The sequence below is a fragment of the Manis javanica genome, chromosome 6, assembly GCF_040802235.1.
Source record: "Manis javanica isolate MJ-LG chromosome 6, MJ_LKY, whole genome shotgun sequence".
Taxonomy (NCBI): domain Eukaryota; kingdom Metazoa; phylum Chordata; class Mammalia; order Pholidota; family Manidae; genus Manis; species Manis javanica.
The window spans coordinates 92,881,573-92,904,766 of record NC_133161.1 but is presented as its reverse complement, the minus strand read 5'-3'; the positions used below and the strand labels follow the sequence as shown (position 1 = coordinate 92,904,766).

General features: G+C 39.5%; 1 protein-coding gene across 3 annotated transcripts in view; it reads left to right on the top strand.

Moving 5' to 3' along the window:
- Positions 1–23,194, top strand: part of VPS41 (VPS41 subunit of HOPS complex) — a 190,678-nt gene that overhangs the window by 127,583 nt on the left and 39,901 nt on the right. For all 3 annotated transcript variants that reach the window (XM_017661346.3, XM_073239066.1, XM_073239067.1), the window contains exons 10-14: positions 3,907–3,973; positions 16,058–16,155; positions 19,560–19,689; positions 21,065–21,180; positions 22,534–22,590. In XM_017661346.3, the coding sequence (XP_017516835.2) occupies positions 3,907–3,973; positions 16,058–16,155; positions 19,560–19,689; positions 21,065–21,180; positions 22,534–22,590 (468 nt within the window). The remainder of the gene's footprint in view (positions 1–3,906; positions 3,974–16,057; positions 16,156–19,559; positions 19,690–21,064; positions 21,181–22,533; positions 22,591–23,194) is intronic.

Genomic DNA, 23,194 nt, shown 5'->3' with positions numbered 1-23,194 from the left:
CGACCCAACTCACGTGTACTTTTTCATGTCAAATATTTCATTTTATTGGAGGTTCCTCTTCCTCTGACTCAGTTATTAATATGTTGAGCATGTCTTCTCTCTGTTCTGTTGAGGGAAGAGAAGGTAGGTGGATAAAATGAAGGTTCCTGTGGCCAGAATTCTCACCTGGCCCTGGTTGGCTAGCTCACTGCACACCTGTGGGCAATACATCATTACTGACTCTATATAAAGAGCCCTGCCCAGTGCTCTGGGCGACATGGTGGCTTGGCTGCAAGGCTGCAGGAGAGCAGAGCAGAGGCCGGAGTGGTGGCAGCACTGAGGACAGAGACTGGGACGACTGCCTGGAGAGAGTCTCAGAGGCAGAGACTGGCTTGCTGCAGGCAGACTTGCTCTGAGTGGATGGGATTCTAGTGACTGACCTGCCACCTGGAGATAAAGTTGGGTATAACCCCTTCACCCCAAGAATATTCTACTGTCATTTCTTTGGTCACATTGAATCCCTAGTGAACTTGCCAGGGGCTGAAACCCATTGGCAAGACAATAGGACACAGTCTTTCCTGCCATACGGAGAGCAGCCTTGGGCAGGAAGAGCTACAGCAGAGTTGCCGAGTGTGTGGCTAGCTCTGTTCACACCTCCTCCATGCTTTTGCCCTGCATGTACTTACCAGCTTCCTGCAACGTGCCAGGCAGTGTCCTAGTGTGGCAGATACATAGGTAAGCACACGAATGGATTCCTTCCCTGGGAAAATTTACATTCTAGTGTGGGAAGATGGACAAGCAAATAAATATACTATGTTGGTGGTGGAAACTGCCAAGGGAGTGAATAAGCAAATGGGGAAAGGGATTGAGGGGCTGTGCAGAGATCCTGAGGGAGCAAGCCATGCAGCCATGGGAGGGGGTGCCAGCAGAGGGAGCAGCCAGGGCAAAATCCTCCAGGCAGGAGTGTGAGTGATGTCTTTGTGGAACATAAAGGAACATTGTCGCCCCAGTGGATGGAGCAGGCATGGAGGGAAGGCATAGAGGATAATGAGAAAGGGTGCAAGACACAGACAGAGACGGAGGGAGAAGGAGAGGAGGCAGGGGAGAGGAGGGGGTGTGGACATGTTGTGAGGTAGGGCTCACAGGCCTTTGTGAAATCTTTGGCTTTTGAGTGCAATGGGAAGCCATCAGAGGGTTTTGAGCCACAGAATTAGTTAAGTGATCTAACTTAGGTTTTACAAGGATCACCATGGTTGCTGTGTGGGGCTAACCAGCAAAGAGACAGCAAAGAGGGAGACTGGCCGGGAGGTTCCTGCAGCAGCCTCAGTGGAAAGTGGCAGTCAGCCTAGAGGGGCTGGTGGAGTGACTAGATTCTGGCCATATTTTGAGGGTAGACCTCACAGTATTTGTTGATGGCTGGATGTGGGATTTAAGAAAAACAGAAAAGCCAATGGCAACTTTTGAAAACTGAGGAGCTGGAAGACAAAGCTGCCTTTCACTGCAATGGGAAAGAACAGATGCCGATGGAACATGTTGAGAGGGGGGAAGTCAGGAATTGTTTTTGTTAAGTGTCCGCTTGAGACGCCTGGCAGACTTAAGTGGAGGAGTGTAGGACACAGTTGGATGAAGCAAATTAGTGTTCATGGGCAAGAACCTGCCTGCCGATATAAAGGCTCTTGAAATCATCGATCTGCTCCTAGGTGGGAGGTGAGTGTAGGATAGCTCTTTACCCAACTGCACCTGCTGCCGTCCATCTGTATGATGAGACAAGTGCTGGGGCGAGAGCTCTGACCACAGGACCTAGGAGGGCAGAGTAGCACCAGGGCCCAGCCACCAGTAGTGCCAGGGGTCCTTGGCTCCAGAGGCTGTGGCCTGGCCAGAGAGACTCAGTCCAGCCTTGGCCTGAGTTTACTTCTTCCAGGAAGTCCTCTTCTCCTGCCCTCAGGTGCCCCTGCTCTGTACTTCTGTACTGCCTGTACTGTTCTATCACACTCGAGTAAAGTGCCTCATTTAATTGCGTGTCTCCCTCACTGCACCATAGTCTTCCTAAGGAAAGAGCTGTATCTGTTTTGCAAAGCCTTTAACTCAGGACTGGTTAGTTGCTCAGAAATGCTAGTTAATATTTTACACACACACACACATGTACATATATTCATACTTTCTATTATACTTCAAAGTATTTGAAATACTACTTCTCAAGTAGTTTTACAAGCATTTTAAACAGTTGTCCCTTTGGCATTGTGGAGCATGCCTAGGAGACAATTTAGTAGTTTTCCTATTAAGTCTGGACACTAAAATTGGTAATAGATAAGATCAAAAGTCTGACAAAAGGAGAAAGAAATTGGAGAAGTGGAAAGGAAATTGTCTGAGACAGACTGGAGACAAATAGCAGAAAGAGAAAATAGCCAGTCTCCTAAGTAGATGCTTATCCCTCCACAGCCTTGAGTTCAAGTCCTGTGTCTGAGAAATAACACAATAAATACTGTCATGTTGTTGCTGGATAGGAGTTTGGATGTGACTGTTAAATAGAACCAAACTTTGTAGAAGTGTACATACCCATTGATCTATCAGATCTTCTTCTAGAAATTTATTCTGAGGAAACAGAAGTCCGAAAGCTTTATATCCAAGTATGCTGATTGCACTGTTGCCTGCATTAAAGAGAAATAGAAGCAAAAAAAAAAGTCTAAAAGGGGATAGGTTAACTAAATTATAGTACATTTGTGTAATGCAATAGTATAAAGACATTGAAATGTGTTGTCAAGGAATACTTAAATACATATTTCATTTTAACAGTAAGTTAGGCTACTGGAAGTAGCTTCCAAAAAAATAATGTTAGTGGTGTTCACCTTAGCTGGTACAATGGATAATGCTGTTTTTACCCTTTGGGTTTTGCATTTTAGAATTTTCTGCGTTGTAGCTGTACTTAGTGTAGCAGCTATAAAATAACACAATAAATACTTCTAAGGAAAAAGGAAAAAACCTGGTTTCTGGTGAAAGTTGTGTACAAACAGTATGTAACTTTTCAGTCGTACCTCAATGGCTGAACTTGTGTAAATTTTTCTTGAGTCTTATTCTGGATAGAATATATTCATTTCAGAAACTACAGCAAAAGAAAACCCCAGAAACGGGTTTTCTTATCACAATAGTCTTATCACAATACAAATATTAACACACATGCATATTGTGTTGTATGTGTGATAGGTATGTACACACACACACACACAATGCAAACTATATACTTATAATTTAAAATAGGTTGGCAAACATTTTCTGTAAAAGGCTGAAGTAAATATATTCAACTTTACAGGCTACATACTGTCTCTGCTGAATATTTTTCTTTTTTTTTCTGTCTTCATTTCCTAAGCCTTTAAAAACATAAAAATTATTTTTAGCTTACAGGCCATTAAAAAACAGGCTGGGGCGAGGCTGTAGATTCCCAGCCCCTAGTTTAAGTTATATAATACATTGATTTGTAATATCCTTGAGAAGAACAGGTGCTACTTTTACAAAGTATTATTTAGCAACAGTGAAAAAAATTACTCATACGTAATCAGAAGCACAAGACCTAAGACGATTGTTGCCCAGATAGCCCTGGGGCATCTCCCGTGGAGTACTTCTGCCACAGCTTTATTTGGAGATGAAAGAAATAGTCCTTAAGTGGGGCTGCAGTGAATGAGTTGTTGGAAATTTGTTAAAACTCTGTTATAGTTTTTCTTTGGCCTTGATTAAGACTCCATTGGAGAAAAATGTTGAAGAATGTAAGTAATGGTTGCTATGTTACTGAAAATAATTTCTGTCGTTTTAGATTGTGTGCACCTAATCTGTAGCACCACATGGCTAATTTAACGAAAGTCTCGTATATTGGATAAAATGTCATGAAGAGTTTTCCATCAAGTGAATAAAATAACCTGAAAATTTATTTTCCAGATATGCTCAGTGAAGGAGCGGCATGCCAGTGAAATGAGGGACTTGCCAAGTCGCTATGTTGAAATAGGTATGCCTTCTATAGTGTAAGGCTTTTTATTAAGGGGAAACCTGAGACTGTATTCTTCACAGCTCATCACTTGGGACCTTGATGACAGAGATCAAGAAGTGTTTAAGTTTGGAAATTTCACATAGAGACCCTTCTAATTATATTTCTAATTTGTGCACAGTAATTTTATAGTTGGTTTTGAATTTGCATAACCATGGTTCTGGCTTCTGATCTGTTGTTTAGCACCTGGACTTTGGACACATTTCTACAAGCCTCAATATTCTCATCAATAAAATGTGGACAAGAGTACCCATCCCAAGGTTGCTTGTGAGAATTTCAGTCAAATTTTTGCATCCATAGCTCATAGCAGAGTGTTGACATCTTGTCCTGTTAACATGTACCTTCTTAATATTAACTTTCATCATCACTGGTCTCTCCCCAACTGCCTGGATCTTTTCGCTGGATCATAGTAGCAACAGCCTCCCAACTGGTTTATTGTCTTCCATTGTGAGCTCCTGTCATCTGGTCTCCCAGTGTAGTCAAAACACAAATTAGATTGTGTCACCACCCTTCAGCCTGTTCCCGTTGTTCTTAGATAAAGGTGGGTCTCTTTAATGTGTAGGCCACGGGGATCCGTGTTGGCCCTCTTAGGTCTCTCCAGTTTTAGCTCCTACCAAGCTTCTCCTTGGTCTCTGTGCTGCAGCCCCACTGCTTCTTTCACTTATCCATGCTCCTCCTTCCAACCTCTCTGGAATACTCTTCTTGCTTCTTTTCAATTCATTGACCCTTAGTCATTGTTAAGCACATCTCAACTCAAGCGTTGCTTTCTTGGAGAGCCCACTGGACCTTCCTAAGTAGGCCAGATCCTCCCTGGTATGCATATCCTCAGTGGTATGCAGGCCTCTACTGCATACCACTCTGTTCTAAACTTGTCTTAGTGCAGTGATCATGTGATTATTCAGAGCAGTGCTATCTCTTCCTTCAGACAGTAGCCTCCCTTAGAACACACACTGGGTCAGGTTTTTCTCAGTGTGTGTGTCTCAGAGTCCTGGCACAATGCCTTGCACATGTAGGTACTAAACAACAGTATGTGGAACTAATTAGTGACTCAGGGAAACATCTATTCAGGAGAAGTAACCAAAGATAATATACCACTTCCTTTATAACTTATTCGATCAGACAGTTAAACTATGTTAAATTGTGTTAACCTGGATAGACCCTAAGTGCAGAGCCACCAAAAACTTCCAAAGAGACAAAGCAGTTTGCCAGATTCCTGTCTGATCTCAGCAAGGTTCCTTCACCTTCCTGAGCCAGGCTTTTCTCCCCTGTAAAATGAAGGTAATAACACCAACCTCTGCAGGTGAGTGTGAGAATTAGCATGACTTAAGTGACGTCTGTACCATGGTACTTGGCATATAGTAGGCACTTACTGAATCGTGGTGGTTATTATTGCCAAGCAAACTTCCATCTCAGCTCCAGGACTGCTAATAGCAGGCCCAGCAGTGGCCTGAGAGCCCTGGGATCACGTTATTAAAGTGTAGTTCATCTGTACTACAATTTGCGTGAAATAGATCATGTGTGGGTACTAACAATATCACATTACTTACATTTTACTACGGTGGTTAGTGGTTAAGTACCATTTTTTCCCCTCTTGAGAGCAAACCTTTAAGAATATAAACCATTTCCACAGCAGGAGGCAAAGTGGTTTAGACAAGAGTCCTTGACTAGGATAAAGGAAAAAAGAAATATTAGGAGAACTGGATTACAATTTGCTTAAGCCCTGAACAGTGTGAGCCACTCTCCTTTAGTAAATGAGGTAAAAACACCATTGAGATTAAAGAAAAATCTGTGGCTGTACATTTCTTAGAAGCCAAATGTTTATAAACTCTTCCTTATCAGTCACAATCTCAAAAACAACACCAAAAACAACCTTTCAGTAGGATATTGACTTATTATTATAAGTGCAAACTAATAATGATAATAAAAATTTAAGCTCACTGGCTAATCACCAGCCCATGAAGACATTCTCTGTACATAAGGCTGTTTGGATGTCATTTCTTCTTTCAAATTACTCTGTAAGAAGTAAGGTGTGGTTGATGCCTCCCATGCTTACTTTTAATTTAATTTAGACCTTATGTTCTCATGGAGCTCCCTAACCCTCTGGCACTTTTCACCATAGTCTTCCATGGTGTTTATGGAATGGTAATTAGAGAGTTGACATCAAGTGTTGGGAAGTGAAGGCAATATTTGTGGGTTGTTTTCTGGGTGTCTGTTGCCAGTGACAGATGACTTACATGTAAGGAATTAATGACTGACTTCCAAGTCTTGATTTCATATGGAAGTTTTTTTCAAAAAAAAAGTAATCAAGAAAAACTATATGGGAATCTGTATAAAATGACAGGAGCCAGAAAGAAAGAGAGAGAGGAGGAAAGAAAAGGAACATCTTTTCAACTTTAATTAAGTAGTGTCCCTATCTTCAATTAATTACACGCTACGGCTCTTAGAATTTAGCACATTGTTCTATTTCCAGCCTCTTGATTGATTGGGAAGACAGTGACCTAGAAGTGGAAGATCTGTTTGCCTAATGGAGGAGAGCTTTGCAATAAGTGTCTTTCTTAGACTTAAGCACCACTCTTCAGTCACCTGTTGCTGGTCTGACCCAGATGCACGGGTTCCAGCACTGGGACAGTTCTCTTTGCTCGAGTGGCATGCTTCATCTCATAGTCCTAAGTCTCAGCAGGAATCAAGACAGCTCTGCTATCATTCAAGGTGTTTTTGCTTAAGGATTTAGCTATGTATGTTTTTCTGTTCTGTTCTAACCCAGTTTGACTCTCTATAATCTGCTAAGTCTTCTATTCTGCATTTTTCCCCAACATTTTATTATGAAAAATTAAAAACATACAGAAAAGTGAAGAATTTTCACAAAAAAGTGAGCCTGCATGTACTCAACCCCCTAAATTCTGCAATTAAGATTTTACTAGACTGACTTCATTACATGTCTATTCCTCCCTCCACTTCTCCTCAAACTAAGAACTCATTCCCACTCAGTGCTAGAGGCTCAAATGTTTGTTGTTGGGTGTGAAATTAATAAATTTTCTCCATGGTAAGTAGTGGTGAGAAATCTGAAGCACCTGAAGAAATTTTTTTGTTCATTTTCTAACAACCACCACTAGGTACCTACTAAATACATTAGAAACAATTGATTTAATTTTAACAGTGATCCCAATGAGCAGGGCTTTTCATCACATTTTATAGGTGAAGAAACTGAGGTTCAGAAGGGTCAGGTAACCTGCTCCCGGTGATTATATTCATATGTAGCGAAGACAGCGCTTGAACTCAGGTATGTGTGGTTTCAAAGCTATGGCTTCTAACCACTGTGTCATATATTCTTCCTATGCATTCCCACTACCTAATCCCTGGCCCTCATTTGCAGCTGGAGGAACTAATGAGAAGGGCAGAGACTTGCTCCAGGCATTCTGTTAAAAACCACTGGATAGAATTCTCTAGAATTCAAGGTCATTTTAAATGCCACAGATGATGTTTGTTCAGCTGTTCTTCAAACAGCCAGGTGGAATGGAAGTGCAGGTTTTGTTTTTTGTTTTATTTTGGTGCAGTGACATGTCTCATTCGGAGAAGGAGAAATTTTATTTCCTCTTATTTTGTTTTTAGAAATTTTTAGTTCCTCTTGCAGCACTGTCTGCAGTAGCTGGGATTGGCAACCCTTCATTGTTTCTCCTCCAAATTGTTAGGGATTATCTGGAATATAGTTGCCTTGGGTGGCTACCAAAATTGTTTCTTAGAAAGGGGAATAAAATCCAGATTGTCACATGATTCTTTAAACTATTAGAAAAAGAGGAAAAACACTTTTTTTGCTACTTTTGAGTATTTAACTTAAGTTTTGTTGGTGCAGTAAGGTAGTTTGGGGGGATTTCTGGTCTCTAAAACATTTATTTATTTTTAAATTTTATTGTATTGTGTTAAGAACACTTAAGATGGCATATCCTCTCAATAAATGTTTAAGTGGTGTACATTAGTTTAAGTGTACATTAAGTACAAATGTTTAAGTGTATATTAAGAACACTTAAGATGACATCTCCTCTCAATAAATGTTTAAGTGTATCATTTTTTATGGCAAATTACTAAAGCTTACTCATCTTGTTTAACTGAAACTTGATGCCCTGTGATAAGCAACTTTTTTGAGTGTGTACTCCCAACCCCCACCCTTGGCAGCCACCATTCCACTCTTTGATTCAATTAATTTTACTATTTAACCACCTCCTATCAGTGGAATCATGTAGTATTTGTCTTTCTGCAATTGGCTTATTTCACTTAGCATAATGTCCTCAAGGTTCATCCATATTGTTGCATATTATAGTCTTCTTTTTTTTAAGGCTGAATAGTATTCCATTGTGTGTGTGTGTGTGTGTGTGTGTGTGTATCACTCCTCTCTGTTGATGGACATTTAGGTTGTTTCCACATCTCAGTTACTGTGAATAGCACTGCAATGAACATGGGAGTACTAGTGACTCTTCAAGATCCTGATTTCAGTTGTTCTGGATAAATACCCAGAAGGGGGGTTGCTGGGTCATATGGTAATTCTAATTTTGTTTTTTGAGGATCCTCCATACTGTTTTCCATAGCAGCTACACTATTTTGCATTCCACCAACAGTGTGTAAGGATTCCAAATTCTCCACTTCCTCACCAGCACTTGTCCTTTCTTGTTTTGATTAAGTCTGTCTACAACTTAAAGTACAACTGTTTGATCTGAACGTTTTGACCCAGCAGGTCCTTGACCACTGCCTTTTCTGCTGCCAAGCAGTGTGTGGTAAGCTACTCACTAAGTCATTTCTTATCACTGCTGCTTTGTGAGTGCTGAAGTTTAGTAGATGAGATCATTACTTCAGTTTAGTGTTTTCATTTAACACTGCGGCGTGTTGAATATTGATTGGAAAATATGCAACTAAATTGCAGACTAAATTTGCTTTAGACGCTTTTTGTCTCATGTGCTGTCAGCTCCTGGTTTATTTTGTCATTAACCATTCTCTCCTATCTCATTCCTATGTATTAGGTCTTTTTCACAATATACTGACATAGAGCATTTTAAAGTCACTTTTATTTTAATGCATCTGCTTCATAGCACAGCCCTGAGGATGTTGAAATGTCATGATTTCAGAATGTATTTTCTTGTATCCGTGGTCATGCAGACAAAGTGTCCAAACTTGCTGAAAAGTCTGCGGACATTATATCCAGTTCATCATGAAATACTAATATCTGATAATGAAGGAGCCAGATTCTCTTGGGAATAAGGCACTAGCATAATAAAGGGACCTCGATGCTTTTTTGTAAGTGGAATACAAAACAGAGATAATTATTCTTATCTATAAATTGCCTGAGAAATTTTTTGTTTGTTTGTTTGCTTTTTTAAGGATCGTAGAAGCTAAAAATCTATAGTATATTGCTTTATTTAGTAAAGACACAAAATCCTTCTGGGTCACATTTAGCTAATGGGCATTTGGGGATCAACAAAAGGGAAACTAGGACCCCAAACCAAGCTGCAGCCCAAGCTCCAGGTAGTGCAATGCCCTTGTAGCATAACACAGTCACAGAGGGGCTGGGCCTCCCAGCTGCATGGACAGAACTACCAGAGAGGCAGCAAGCCCTTAACTTCCGTCCCTGCTAACCAATGCACATTTGACCTGAGCAGTTCCATGTTCTGATTGATGTTTGGCTAGAGTGACTTCAGATTCCTACTTCTACTTCAGTCTACTCAAGTGACTTCAGTCAAGTTAGTTAATGTCACTGGACTTCAGTGGCCCTGTGAAATAAGTATGGGGTCATACTGGTGGAAAGAGATAATGTAGGCAAATCTTAGCATACTGCCTCCCCACATAGTGTTTATTAAATGGAAGCTGTTCTTAATTTTACTATTATATTAAGTGAGCGAAAAACACTGGTTTAACAATCAAAAGACTAAAATAATGTTCCTTAAATTCACTTGAAAGAGAATTCAGAGAAAGATGTAAATAAGGATTTACTGAATTATTCTGAAGAGATTAATACCTCTCATAACTATCTTTCTGAGTAAAATGTATATGTCAACCTCTATGATAGAGGTAGAAGTAAGAATATTGATTTAATTATCTCTTATAAGTCTGAATACACTGATTAAATAAAATAATCTAGTTGTGAATTATTTGGGGAATGGTCTTTTTATCCAGACCTAAGTAAAATCTTGATTTTTATCCTTTCCAATCTAAATACACATCAGTTTTTTATCTTTTTTTAATGACATTTTTTATAATGAGCATTTAATGAAACTTTTTCTCTATATTGTAAACACCATTCCTGCGCTTAAGAGGCTTATAGTCATTATTGTTGCCAGTGTATCCAGCCCTATCCCTGCCCCTCCTGAAGTAAATTTCCCTGCTTCGTACTGTTCCTTGGTTTATACCTATATCCATTTTTACATAGCATATGGTGCTTTAATTATTTCTTTAGCTTCTAGATTCACAATCTGTTTTAAGTCAGTCTCCCTCATCCTGATGATTCTAGAAGAGTGTCTTATGCCTAACTGGTACTCAGTAATTCTTTATGAAGTGTGGGTAACTCATAGAGATATAAGACCCAGAGTTCAAGAAAGTCCTTCCTTGTTAATTTTTATTTCAATCACCTGACAATCATTCTGAAACTGCTAGTGTGTTATTGATGGCCCAACAATATTTATGTGTCTGTGACTCTACCCCCGACCCCGACTGGTACAGAGTTGGTGTGTAACCCTGAGATGTTAACATTTTGTGTGTGGAATATTCTGGAAGGATGCTGGTAGTGGCAGCATAATTTTTCAATCTGCTTGAGTAACAGAACCAGATCATATAACCAGTGCCCCACAGATAACATTTACGACCACACCGAGTGACAAGGTAGGCCTGAGAACCCCAGGGTACAAGCAGATGGAAAAACCACTGATAGCCGCAGGACCTGTTACAGTAATGTCTGCAAGAAAAAGGCAGAGAAATGGGGCAGCTAGCAAACTGGGGACCAGTAGAACTCCAAAACAGTAGGCCAGCATTCCCTGGAAGAGATCCCGGACCACTCTGAGAAGAGAGGGTGCAGGGCTGCAGTGAGGCTGAGGGGCCCCTGTGAACCCCCCAGTGGAGCACCCAGTGCTTTCTGCCAGGGCTGGGCTCCCAGGAGGAGTAAAAACTGAGCAGTGTGGGAGGATAGGAACAAAAGAAAGAGTAGATCCAGGAATAGCGGGGAGAGTACAGAGCCAGGAAGTCCCAGAAGGCAGGGTACCACAGTCTTAACACAAGATGAAAACCACAGAATAGGGAGCTCTGTGAAGTTCCAGGAGCTGTCCTGTCCCTGCCTCCTCTGGAGAGCTCAGGGACAGGGACAGCACCACAGACGAGCACCGGGCAAGTCCCAGGATTGAAGCTTGTACCGAGGTTTAAGAAAAAGTGAGCCAGGAACAGACCCACACCCTTAGCAAGGGGAGTGCGCCAGGAAGGGACACCTGCAAAACAGCATACAGCTGCGACTTGCTCTTTCGGAACAAGCTCCGAGACATTGAAAAAGTGATGTGAGGCATGAAAAAAATAACAGAAGTCAGAATTTTAAAAATTTCAAATGAGGTGACAGAACTCAGGAAATATTTATAATTAAAAGATCATTTCAGAAATGAAGGTTAAACTAGAAGGAACCCAAGAGCAGATAAACACAAACATGACACTGTAAGAGAAGTACAGAGGAAAGAAGGGCGGTTTCAAAAATCACAGCACAGTAAGAGAAAGAAGAAATTCACATTATGTGATAAATACTGAAGCAAAGATGATTCCACCTACAAATAGGAGTCTCTGAAGAAATGAGGAGCAAAGAAACACACACACACACAAATACCAAAAACAGTAGTTGAAGGAAAATGTCCAGAAACTATAAAGAAACAAAATTTGAAGCTGTAAATTAAAATAGCACATTGTGTATCTGAAAATAGTGACCCAGGATGAGCACCATCAAGGTACATTTGAGTTAAGTTGCTGGACTTTAGACAGAGACAAGCTCTTCTGGGCATCTCGACGTGCACTGTCCACCACAGTAGCCACTGGCTCCTTGGAGTTAGTACGTGCTTGGCAGGTGGCACGTGCAGATGGAGTGCACTGCACATAAGGTCCCAGAGACTTAGTGTGAAAATAAAAAGCCATGTATCTTAATAACTTTTTATGTTACATGTTCAAATGAAAATATCTTGGATATGTTGCATTAAATAGATATTTTAAATGTCAACTCTTTTTAATGTAGCTACTAGAAAATTTTACGTTACATAGGTAAATTGTGTTTTTGGCTTGCAGTGCTGGGCGATGCTGATGAAGATCTGTAGTGTTCCTTCTGGATCAGGGCTGAGTGTGGAATCCTCATTTCTGGATCCAGAAGATCTCTGGATAGAATTTTCCTATGACATCTTTTTTAAATGCTCTTTCTCTTTTTCTCTTAATCTGCTTAGAATCACTCTCTCTTTTTTTTTTAATTCTTTCCTCTAAGATATGTCTAAGAATGCCTAACAGTTCTTGCACCAGCATCAGGAGGAGGAGGACCCTGCCACCATTGCTACAACCGTCCTCATCCCAGGGAACACAGCACGCTCCCTGCAGGGCCCTCAAGCCATCACCTCACTTGCGGGATCTCCTTGATCTGAATGAAGTACAGCCGCTGTCTTTTTTGGCTCCCTGTGGAAACTCTCTGCTTATTCGTCTCCTCTTTCTCCCCGCCTACCAGCTCTTGCTTTCTGTTTTATTTTAGTGCTCTCCAACTTGAATTTGTTTTATTTTCTTTGTCATGTATCTCTTCCAGATAGTCAGTTTAAAGGTGAGCTTCTGTGGGATTAGACCTGTAAACCATGTGTATTTAAGCAGGTTTTCCTTTAGGGGGGAAAAATCTTCATTAAAATTCTTAAAATCATTGGTATATGGAAAACAATAGAATTTCAGGAAGATAAACTGAAACTTCCATTGGTGCATTGAAAATTTGAAATAGAAAGCCAGTAATTGCTTGAAGATATTTTACAAAGTCATTCCATAAACTTTTACAGAATTTATGTATGTTCTTAAGAAGAATAAATATTACCATTCAACTAAATCTATCTCCAAGTCTGTTCAGGGGGAAAATATTCCTTATCCTTTCGTGTTCATTCTGACACCACTGTCTCCAGCCAGCCCTTCTTGGTTTCAGCATTTATATAAATAATAAACTGAATGATGATAGATCTAAAAACAGTCATGTTTGGTTGCATTAGTAAGCAGTAGTGGAAAAACAAAACACACCATTCATTCTAAAATGCCCTTTTTAAAATGCAGAATAACTATAGACATTTTCCTAAACCAGGAACTCACATTGGGAAATGAGTTCTTTTCTGTATCTCATAATTAGTGGGTATTAATGAAAGTGAATTGTTAAGTGGTAGAATATTCAAAGCTGAGATGAACAGCCATTATTTTAGAGCTCTTAATTTGTGAATCATACTGGGTATGACTATAATTAAAATTTTGTTTTCCATAAGAATATTTTTGTTGATATTAAATTATTTTAGTAAACAAAAGAATGATTTAATTTCAACTCTACTGCATGGTGATAACACTTTTTTTTGTTAGTTTGCAATTTAGTCACTTCATGTAGTCTCTTCCTAAGTTATTACTAATTCTCAATTAGTAAAATCTAGTAAGATTTACTACTTAACAATCATTTACTACAGTATCTGGAACTGAGAAGCCAAATAGATATGTGCTTCTGCAGATCTTTGCTTGTTTTAAGAACACATTAGATTTTCTATCATGTTCTTAATTAGAGAATGGGAAGTTTTCTGTCTTATTAATGTGACTGGGAAATAAGTGTATACAGCAGGAAAGATTTGGAGAGAATTATTTTCTAGCTTCTCTGTTCTGTATTTTACAGCTCATTCATAAAAACCAAGACGTGTATTTGGCTACACTTAGTTGAGACATTGTCTGGTGCTCCTTGTCAGTGAACCTAGGCAGCCCATTTAGCGTCCCCAATTGGAGGAGTGCCTTATGCACCCACCCCTTCTTCAGTGACGCTCTCCCTCGGGTGCTGTGGCAGATAAGCACATCAAACCTCTTGTGATTTCCATGAATCAGTCTCTGTGACTTCTTTGATTGTTCTTAACCCTAGTTGCTCGTAGGGGAACTGTTCGTGTACCATTTCAACAGTGAAATGTGCTTTAGCAAAACCAAACTCAAGTCCGTTTCTATGAAACAGAGTTTAGCAGACCTCAGGAGTGAAGATAACCAACACCTCTTGTTAATATGCCTGTATGTCTTCTAGAATATGAAACAATCACCTCTTCAGTCACCGATTCGTGTGTGGCCCCGTGTTCAGTAGCATCTGTACCTCCCATCCCTCCCTTGTCCCTGCCCTGCGCACCACCCTGTGCACATACACACAGTGGTAGGAGCTGCTGCAGAGCCTGGCCACCCTGGACGTGCTCATCTCAGAGCATGGTTGGGGTGGAGGTGGTTCTCATATGCTTCACGTGAACGTGCACCATACTGCCACTCAACCAAAAGTATTTCTAAGTGCCTGGATAAGAATTCAGTTCAAACCCACAGAAGTTGAGGAAAAAGTGTTGTGGTAGAGTTGGGATCAGAGCATCTGCCTGTGGACTTCCTTTCTGTGGTTCTGTCTGGGGCACCATGACCACCTATGCCATCTAATCAAGGACAAAGTATAAGAAATAGTATCCTATTTAATGTTTATGTTCATAACTATTTAGTAAGTTAGCAGTTTTTTGGTCCTCCTCAGCTTCATTTTGGTGTGAAAATAGTGAAAATAGTTGTTTTATTAAAGATTAAAGGTATTAAAGATAGAGACGAGTAACAATGAGTGACCTGCAGGGAAGATGGAAAGAAGTAAGAATAAACATTCAGTAGCTCCTTCATTTCATCTGTATTGTGGATTTTATTTCTACTTGGATTCCATTATTTTATAGTTGGAAAACGTTATACTCGCAGAAATTAAAATGGCTTGTCCAAGTCCAATTTCGTTGAAGTTACAACCAGATTTCCTGACTCTACATTGAATATCGTCCCCAGTATGCTACACTAACTCCCCTAGTTCAGCAAAGAAAGTCATTTCATCATTGTAGCTTCATTAAATCTGAAGCAAATACCAGAGAACTGTGGAGACCTGAATCAGGAAACTCTTAGAAAATGTATGGGTCCAAATGAGCCTGCAGGCGCAGTGTACGTACGGTTCCTGAAGTCTCTCTGCTGGTGCCGCTTCTGTATCAGCTGTGCTGGGTAACCTACCATCCCAAAACTTAGTTGCGTAAAACAAGAGTCACTTTTTATTAATATTTAACAGCAGTGAATTACATACTAGAATTATGCTGTAGCAATATTTGTACCTCTTCTACCACTGAGCTCTCTATCAGATCTCTGAGGTCCATTGTGATTAAATCCATATACTTCTTAAGTAATGCAGTTTTTCTTCTACATTTGAAAGGCTGCCTTTAAAAAGGAAAGGCATTTCGAATATTCTCTAGCCTTTGTTTTGCTTAAGAAATAATGGTGTTTCATCATTATGTAATCTGAATTCATACGCCATTTCATTTACTTTTAAGTCCTTAGATAAAATATCTAATAAATTTTTAAAAAGGAAATTAGTAATGTTTCATGATTACAGATAACATTCCTTTTGACCTTTGTGCCATTGCAATGCCCTAATTGTGCGAAACTTAAGTTCAGGCATTTTTTTTTTAAGTATGATTATTATAGTTTACATTGAGTTTGATGGATTTCAAAGTGTCTTTATATGTTTTAACCATGTCATTTGTAAACTAGCTGAGCCACTGGGTCACACTTGACCATTCATGCTGCTGTCATTGCTGGGTTTGCTTTTTGTTTGTGATAGAAATTTTCAAGTATAAGTTGCCAGCTATCCTTTTCTGGTACTTCTTACTGTCAAAAGAAAGTATGTTTTTCTATGCCCCCTTTATGTTAGGTTTCTAGGTGAGCCCAGTCTTCACAGTCCATGTGTCCTTCCCTGCTTTTTGCTCCTGTTAATGATAAATTCTGTATCCCTTTTGTTTGCAGTGTCTCAGTTCGAAAGTGAATTCTACATCAGTGGACTTGCGCCTCTCTGTGATCAGCTTGTCGTGCTTTCCTACGTAAAGGAGGTTTCAGAAAAAATGGTAATTTTTCTCACCACATATACAAAGGGACATGTGGGTTCATTTTTAGCATTGTGCCCAGATCAGGTTGCTGTGAAAAGGCTCTGCTATAGTCTGCGCAGAACTTCCCAGCCTGTAAAATAAGATTGGCAGAGAAGATGACCCCATGGGCCTAACGTATTTACCTTTGCGAAGCCATACTCCTTGCCAGTCTTTGTTCCTTGTACTGAGCAAAGGAGAGCCTTTTTTCTCTTTTTTTTCCTTCACTCCTGGTATTTCAGTCAAAAGAAATGAAGGATTCCTCTTGCTGAAAGGCAAAGAAACTAAGCTGACACTGTGCATTAGCAGAGATGACAGCAGTGAGGTTGATCTGCTGCAACAACCGGGGTCCCTGTGGTCAGAGGGAATTATGGAAAGGGCAGTTCATTATTTCCTGTGGTCCAGACGTATTTGTTGACCTCCCAATGGCCCAGCGATTCTGAGGAGCTTGATTTTTGCTTTGAAATAGATTGCTACTAAGTCCCAGTTACTAGTGCAAATGTATATGAAATGTATGACCAATAGGAAGCAGAAGAGAATCTGCATTTCATTTTACATGACTTGGGAATGAAGCCTGTGTGTATGGCCCATGGAGGAGGGCATGCACACTCAGCCTCCCTTTGAAGCCTGTATTAGCCCCATTCCCAGCTTGTCTTTATTGTTAAGAGTCCAGGGGTCCTGCCAGGAAGGGAGAGAGGGGTGGCTTAAAGGCATAAATCCAGAGAGCTTACTGTAAAGGTTTTCTTTTGGATGCTTTGTATAAAAGAAGTTACAATTGATTGTCTAGCCCTTTATGGTAAGTAGTCTCTCCTTGTCTGTATCTTCTCTTGCTCTCTTTTTTTCCTTTTCAAATGGCAAGGAATAAAATGGGGAGAAAAACCCTGGGAGCCCCAGTTTTGAAGTAGTATCTGCTCTCAAGCATTTCTCCCAGAGAGCACTTGCATTAGGAAGCCATCACTATAGTAACCTGAAGTGCTGGGTGCCCATGTTGCTAGGCAACGGGATGCTCTGGACTTAAGTGAACACTCAAACCTGCTAAAATCAATAGGGCTGGCTTCTAGCCCTGTTACAGGACAGCAGTTTATTATTTTATTTATTTTTGTGAAAATAAAGAAAAGCAGTGGCTCCTGAGGGAGTAAATACAATGCTTTCTGGTGAGGAATGTGGGGAGAATTGAGAATGTGATTGAAAGACATAAGGGAAGAGGCCGTAAAATGAAAAGGGAAAGCCTAATAAACAAGTGACCAAAAAAAGAAAGAAAGAAAGGCAGTCTTTGTTAATAAAAGAGAGTATTGGAAAGGAGTGAAAGCCAAAGAAAGGCCAGCCTCATAGAGCAAATGAGAAAATGAAATTCTTTCAAAGGAAAAAGTAAGGGTATTGAAGATGACTTAAAAGTGTGCATGCCAGTGTATGTAGCTGTTCATTTCATGGAACACCAGAGTGCACCTTAAGTCCTTAAACATACTGCAACACTGAATAAACTGATACAATTAAGACAAAGGGAATAGAGAAGCAGGGTTGGGGCTCACCACTCCCCCTTTGTCTTTTTTCATACGTAAAAGACACTGTAACTGCTAAATTAAAGAAACTGTTACTCCCAGTATCATCCCCCCAAATATTTTCCGTTATACCTTTTACATGCATGCATGTTTCCACCCAGTTGAGGTCACAGTCACACACTCTTCTGGCATTGCTCTGTGTTTATGAGCATCATTCCATTCTCTCCACAGGGCTGGGTAGCCTCCATTATTGCCAGTTAGAGTGGTTGCATACTGTTAGATCTCGCTGACATGCCCTAATTGATTACGCTGTCCCCCTAATGTTTTATTTTTCTTAATCATTAATAAAGCACATGTATGTTATGAATCATGCAAAGCATTGGGGATCAGAGGTCAACAAGATCAAATTGCTAGTCCTAGGAATGTTACAGTTAAGTAGGGCAGCTTGACCAGTGAAGAAAAATTACAAAATAGTGAGATGAATCACACTGCTGATGGTTTTCTTATGCAATAAAGGAGCTATTCATGTGGTCTAGTGAAGCAATTTTCTTTACTATTACTTGGTTCAAATACCTTTTCGGTTCTGTTATTCTAATTTTGATATTTTTTGTCATTGTTACAGCAGTTAATTATTTTAATATTCACATCTTTCTGGTTTTTTACTCTTTTCCTATGATTTCAAAATTGACATTTCTCATTTTTCCACAGATTTGGTAAATTATGCTGTATAGTCACTTTTTTTCCTCTACTAGTTGATCTTGTAGAGTTGCCGTTTTATTTTTGGAATGTATTAAATGTTTGAGATGCAAAAAAGCTAATGTGATTGCCTCTCAGTTCACCTAACAGAATTGATCCAAGAAATCTTCAAAGCATATTGTTTCCCTTGGGGAAGTGGCCAGTTAGGGAGTCTTCTGGACTCCTTGGTGTCCTTCCATCTGTGTTCTCCGCACCAGTGGCATACTGCTTGAGGTCCCATTGCTTTGGATCACAGTCAAGTGTGTGTTTTATGCCTGTGTGCTGAATGCTCCAAAAGCATGAACTTTAAAAGTTAAACTTGATCTCAAATCCAAGGTTCACCTTAAGTCCCAATTTTTTCATAAATCCCAGTCTCACTATTTACATACATCACTTTGACCTTAGTTGTAACTTTTGATCTTCAGTTCCTTCATCTGTAAAATTAGGAACAACAACTCTAATAATACAATGAAAATAATCTGTGTATAATCACCCACTAGGTTAGCGGAACCATCTTAGGCCCTCAGTAAATGATCTTTTCCCCTTCTATCTTGCTCTAGAACTACACTCTCCAGAACTCTAGTCAGTAACCCTAATGTGGCTTTCTGAATTTAAATTACTTAAAAGGAGCTAAAATGATAAACTCGCTTTCCCAGTCACAGTCATCACAGTGCAGGTGTTCAGTAGCCCCCGTGAGTCATATGTCACATCAGGTGGTACAAAGAGAGCACGTCCGTCATCTCAGGAGGCTCTGCTTTAGATACAGCTCCCAGCTTCTGGATTTCCAACATTAGCACCAAGTTTCCTAGCAGTGGCAGTGGTTTGGGTAGTGGAGCCATTTTTAATAGTGTTTTTACCTTCTCTGACATGGTAAGGAAGAGCTGTAACACATCTGTGGGCGTATGTGGTAACCGTCCCATTGGAGGTGGAGGGGCTGCAGTGGTGGCTGCCGAAGCAACACAGTCCCTGTCCTGTGTGTCTCATGCAGGTCAGAAAATAAAGCATGTGAGCCTGTCTGTGGCAGGTGGTGAGAAAGGCTGATATCTGCCAGAATTGCAATGTCAAGGCACTTAATGACAGCTAACTAGAATTAATTTGTGTAATTTATAGAAATATAATTAAGATGAGTCTTTCCCTCCTTTTTCTCCCTAGGAAAGAGAATACTGTGCCAGGCCTAGATTGGACATTATCCAGCCACTTCCTGAGACTTGTGAAGAAATCTCTTCTGATGCTCTGACAGTCAGAGGCTTTCAGGAAAATGAATGTAGAGATTATCATTTGGGTGAGAGAGATCAAGGATCTGGCTCATGGTATTTTCTGTACTTAGGTTTCTTTCTACTTCACACAATGAGCAAAACCAGGAATTTAAATTGAGGTGGTGAGAGAATATCTGGGCTGTGTTGAAGGTACCAGGGCCCAGACGGATTGTAGAACCTGTTTGACCACCCACAGCAGATGGGACGGGTAGAGATGGGGCCAGGACCCAGGTGAATAGGCCCCATGGTCTTTGTTCTTTTGTCCTGTTTAACACGGCACTTAACTTAACTTACATTGCGGTCAGGCAGGATGGTTCTCTTGTTGCCATATCACTCCTGACTTTGTGTCCCTAGAACGTTTGCTCAGGAGTGCACACACTTTCATATATTTGTTGCATAGATGAATGAATACACTTAGTCACTGCTCAGAAATAAAGGGTGAACATTACCATTTAGTCATCCCAGGGGCATCTCTGCTTGGGTGGCATCATATCCTTGTAAAATATGTTGATAAAAATAGAAGAGCTTAAGCTATTTATAGAAAGTCTTTCTTGCTTTAAAAACAAATGCAATTTTTTCAGAATATCTTTAGTTCTCATTTTGGCCAAAGGAGATGAAAAACACTCTATACGTGTTTGCGCTTTCTTCTATGAAGCTCCTAATCAGTTGAGAAATGTGAGAGTATATGCTGGACTTGGCAAAAAGCAAATGTGATTCACAACTGAAAGCGTCCAATCTTGGTGTTTTGCTCAGAGCAGACTCTGCTGCACACTTAGAAGCCTTCCAGATCAGATTGTATAATTGGATTTTGCAGGAAACCCTCACGATTGGCATTGTTCACAACATGCTGAAATGATAGATGATGTCCCCAGGGCTGGGGGATCTGTCATTTATGCTTTAAATGGCCTTGACCTTGATGAGGAAGAAACATTCATCGCCAACTGTGGGATGTAATTGTTCTGTAAAAATAGAACAGTGCTGTAAATGACCATAAATAAAGTGTAAATACAATAGATGAACTCTAATATGCACGAGATATGGAGAATTTTGATCACCATCTTTCAGCTGAGGTCAGAATGCTAATGGATTAAACATAGAATTGTAAAACCTACCTTATGTTAAAAACGTTTTTGGTATTCTCTCTGTTTCTTTGTCCTTCCCCTCCTTTTTTCTTTCAAATAATTTTGCATGTAAATATTTTTAAAAGCACTAAAATATTTTCCATCATTCTCTACTCTGTTTCCCACTACTACCTTCACACAGAGCCAAACACTTGCTCCCAAGGTAGGCGAGTTTTCTGTTCCTGCTGAAATTGGGTAGACTGACCAAGTCCCTTGAAGCCACTGCCAAGGTTTCTGCTGTTGAGTCACCCAGGGTATTCCTGTCCTCTCTCCCCTACAGAGTACTCTGAAGGGGAATCACTATTTTACATCGTGAGTCCAAGAGATGTTGTAGTGGCCAAGGAACGAGACCAAGACGACCACATTGACTGGCTTCTTGAAAAGAAGAAATATGAAGTAGCTTGATTTTACTTTTTTGAAAGTATTAGCATTTCTGTAACATAGAGAGGATAAAGGTTTTGTAATAAGTCTTTCATGTAGGTGAATTAGAATACTCTAAGCTAAAAATATATAGGACACTAATAACTTTCAAATACTCTTTCCAGAAATTAGAAGGAAAAGAGCTTGTAAAGAAGTTAACTGGCTGTACCAGTCAGTGAAGGGGAGGTAGTGGTGGAGAGAGGGAATGGGTTAGATGTTTTCAAGTGTTTGTCAAGTTATATGTTTATTAAGTGTTTATTTTGTGGTTTTACAAGGAAAATAAAATATAGCTACTATTTCAGAATTGTCTGTTTGGATATTTTAGTGAAGTCATTCATTTTGTGCTATATCAGATATAAAAGTAAAGCTGGCTAATTAATACTCACTTAGGATGGTTGGAAGTATCCATTCATATAGAATGATGATGTCCACTTCACTGAGTCTTGGTTTAGACTAATTTGAGCAGATAATGTCCCATCATGACTTTTTTTTAAAATAATGCATTTTTTAACTTGAATAGCTAGAAAAACATTTTGTTGGTTTAGTTAGAGAAACACTGTTGATGGGCTTATATACTAATCAACCAAAAACAAATAAAAAAATAGTCCACTTCTTTATTGCTTATGTTTATAACCACTTAAAAGGATTTGGGGGAAAAATGTTTTGAATCTTACAAACTATTTAAAGTCCAGTTATTGATACCAAGTTATTACCATATTGCCTTATATCCAGTAGTTTCTTAAAGAAATCATGTTACATTTTACATTTAACACATTTGTGTTAAAGTAATAATTATAAAGTATAACTATAAAGTAATAATTATAAAAGTAAAAATTATAAAATAACAATAACATCAGATTTTCAAAATCTTAATTGTAGATATACCTAAACATATGCATAGTTTACTTTTTTAACATATCATAAAGGAGTGCCCCTTTGTCAACATGTGTCTCCCAGATTTGGAATGACAGATGAATACTTTTGTTTGAACCCAGGAGATTTTGTTGTATATTGGCTTGTGTCTGATACGTGATTTCAGTACCCTAATGTGGGAATGAATTCAAGTGGAAATAAGAGAAGTCTTCATTTTGGTTGACTGCTTTTGTTTGAGTTTGAATGCAGTGAGACTTATTCAACCATAACATTAAAAATTCCTGGACTTCAAGCAAAAGCCATGGGAAAACGGGGCTTTGTTTATGTAGTCCAAAACTTTGAAACATCATAAATACAGTGTTTATCTTTCTTTAACTCAGTATCTCTCTTTCCCACTCTCTCCCCCTTTCCTCTCCTCCCCCTTCCTACTCCTCTGTCATGCTTATGTGAATGTAGGAAGCTTTGATGGCTGCTGAGATCAGCCAAAAGAACATAAAAAGACATAAGATTCTGGTAAGTGTGTGCTTGTATTATTTGAAACAGAACTTCACCTTTCAGGAAGTTATAATGAGACTGAAAGTGATGTGTAAAGAACAGATAGATGCTTCCTAACTTTTGAGAATTTTTTTTCAAACTTGGCTCTTCAGCCCCAAGGTCAGATATTTCATTTTATTAAATCAGTTTCTGCTTGTAAACAGGAGACTTACCACCTGTTAGGTGGTAGTTTTAGATAATTTGGAAACTGGATTTGTGAAATACAGTTCAAATACAAAGCTGTCCAGTTTAAAGAAGTTTCTTTAAACTTTAGGTAAAACCACATTATCACAAAATTTACCAAGAGTGGTTTCAAAGCACTACATTGTCTAAATGTCTATAGTGTCTCCATGATTACAGACCCAATGGATTTTGTTATGGATACTAATCTAGGACATCAAATATTTTTATTACATTTTGGACTCAAAAAAATATAGTGACTGAAAGTCCTTTTTCTTTTTTTGCTGACTTTGCTAAAACTATGATAGTGACTCCTTATCCTGTGTGTGAAGGGTCCTTACATCAATGAGCCCAGAACCATTGCTTACAGATGAAAACTGGACACTTAGTCTTTGATGGCTGT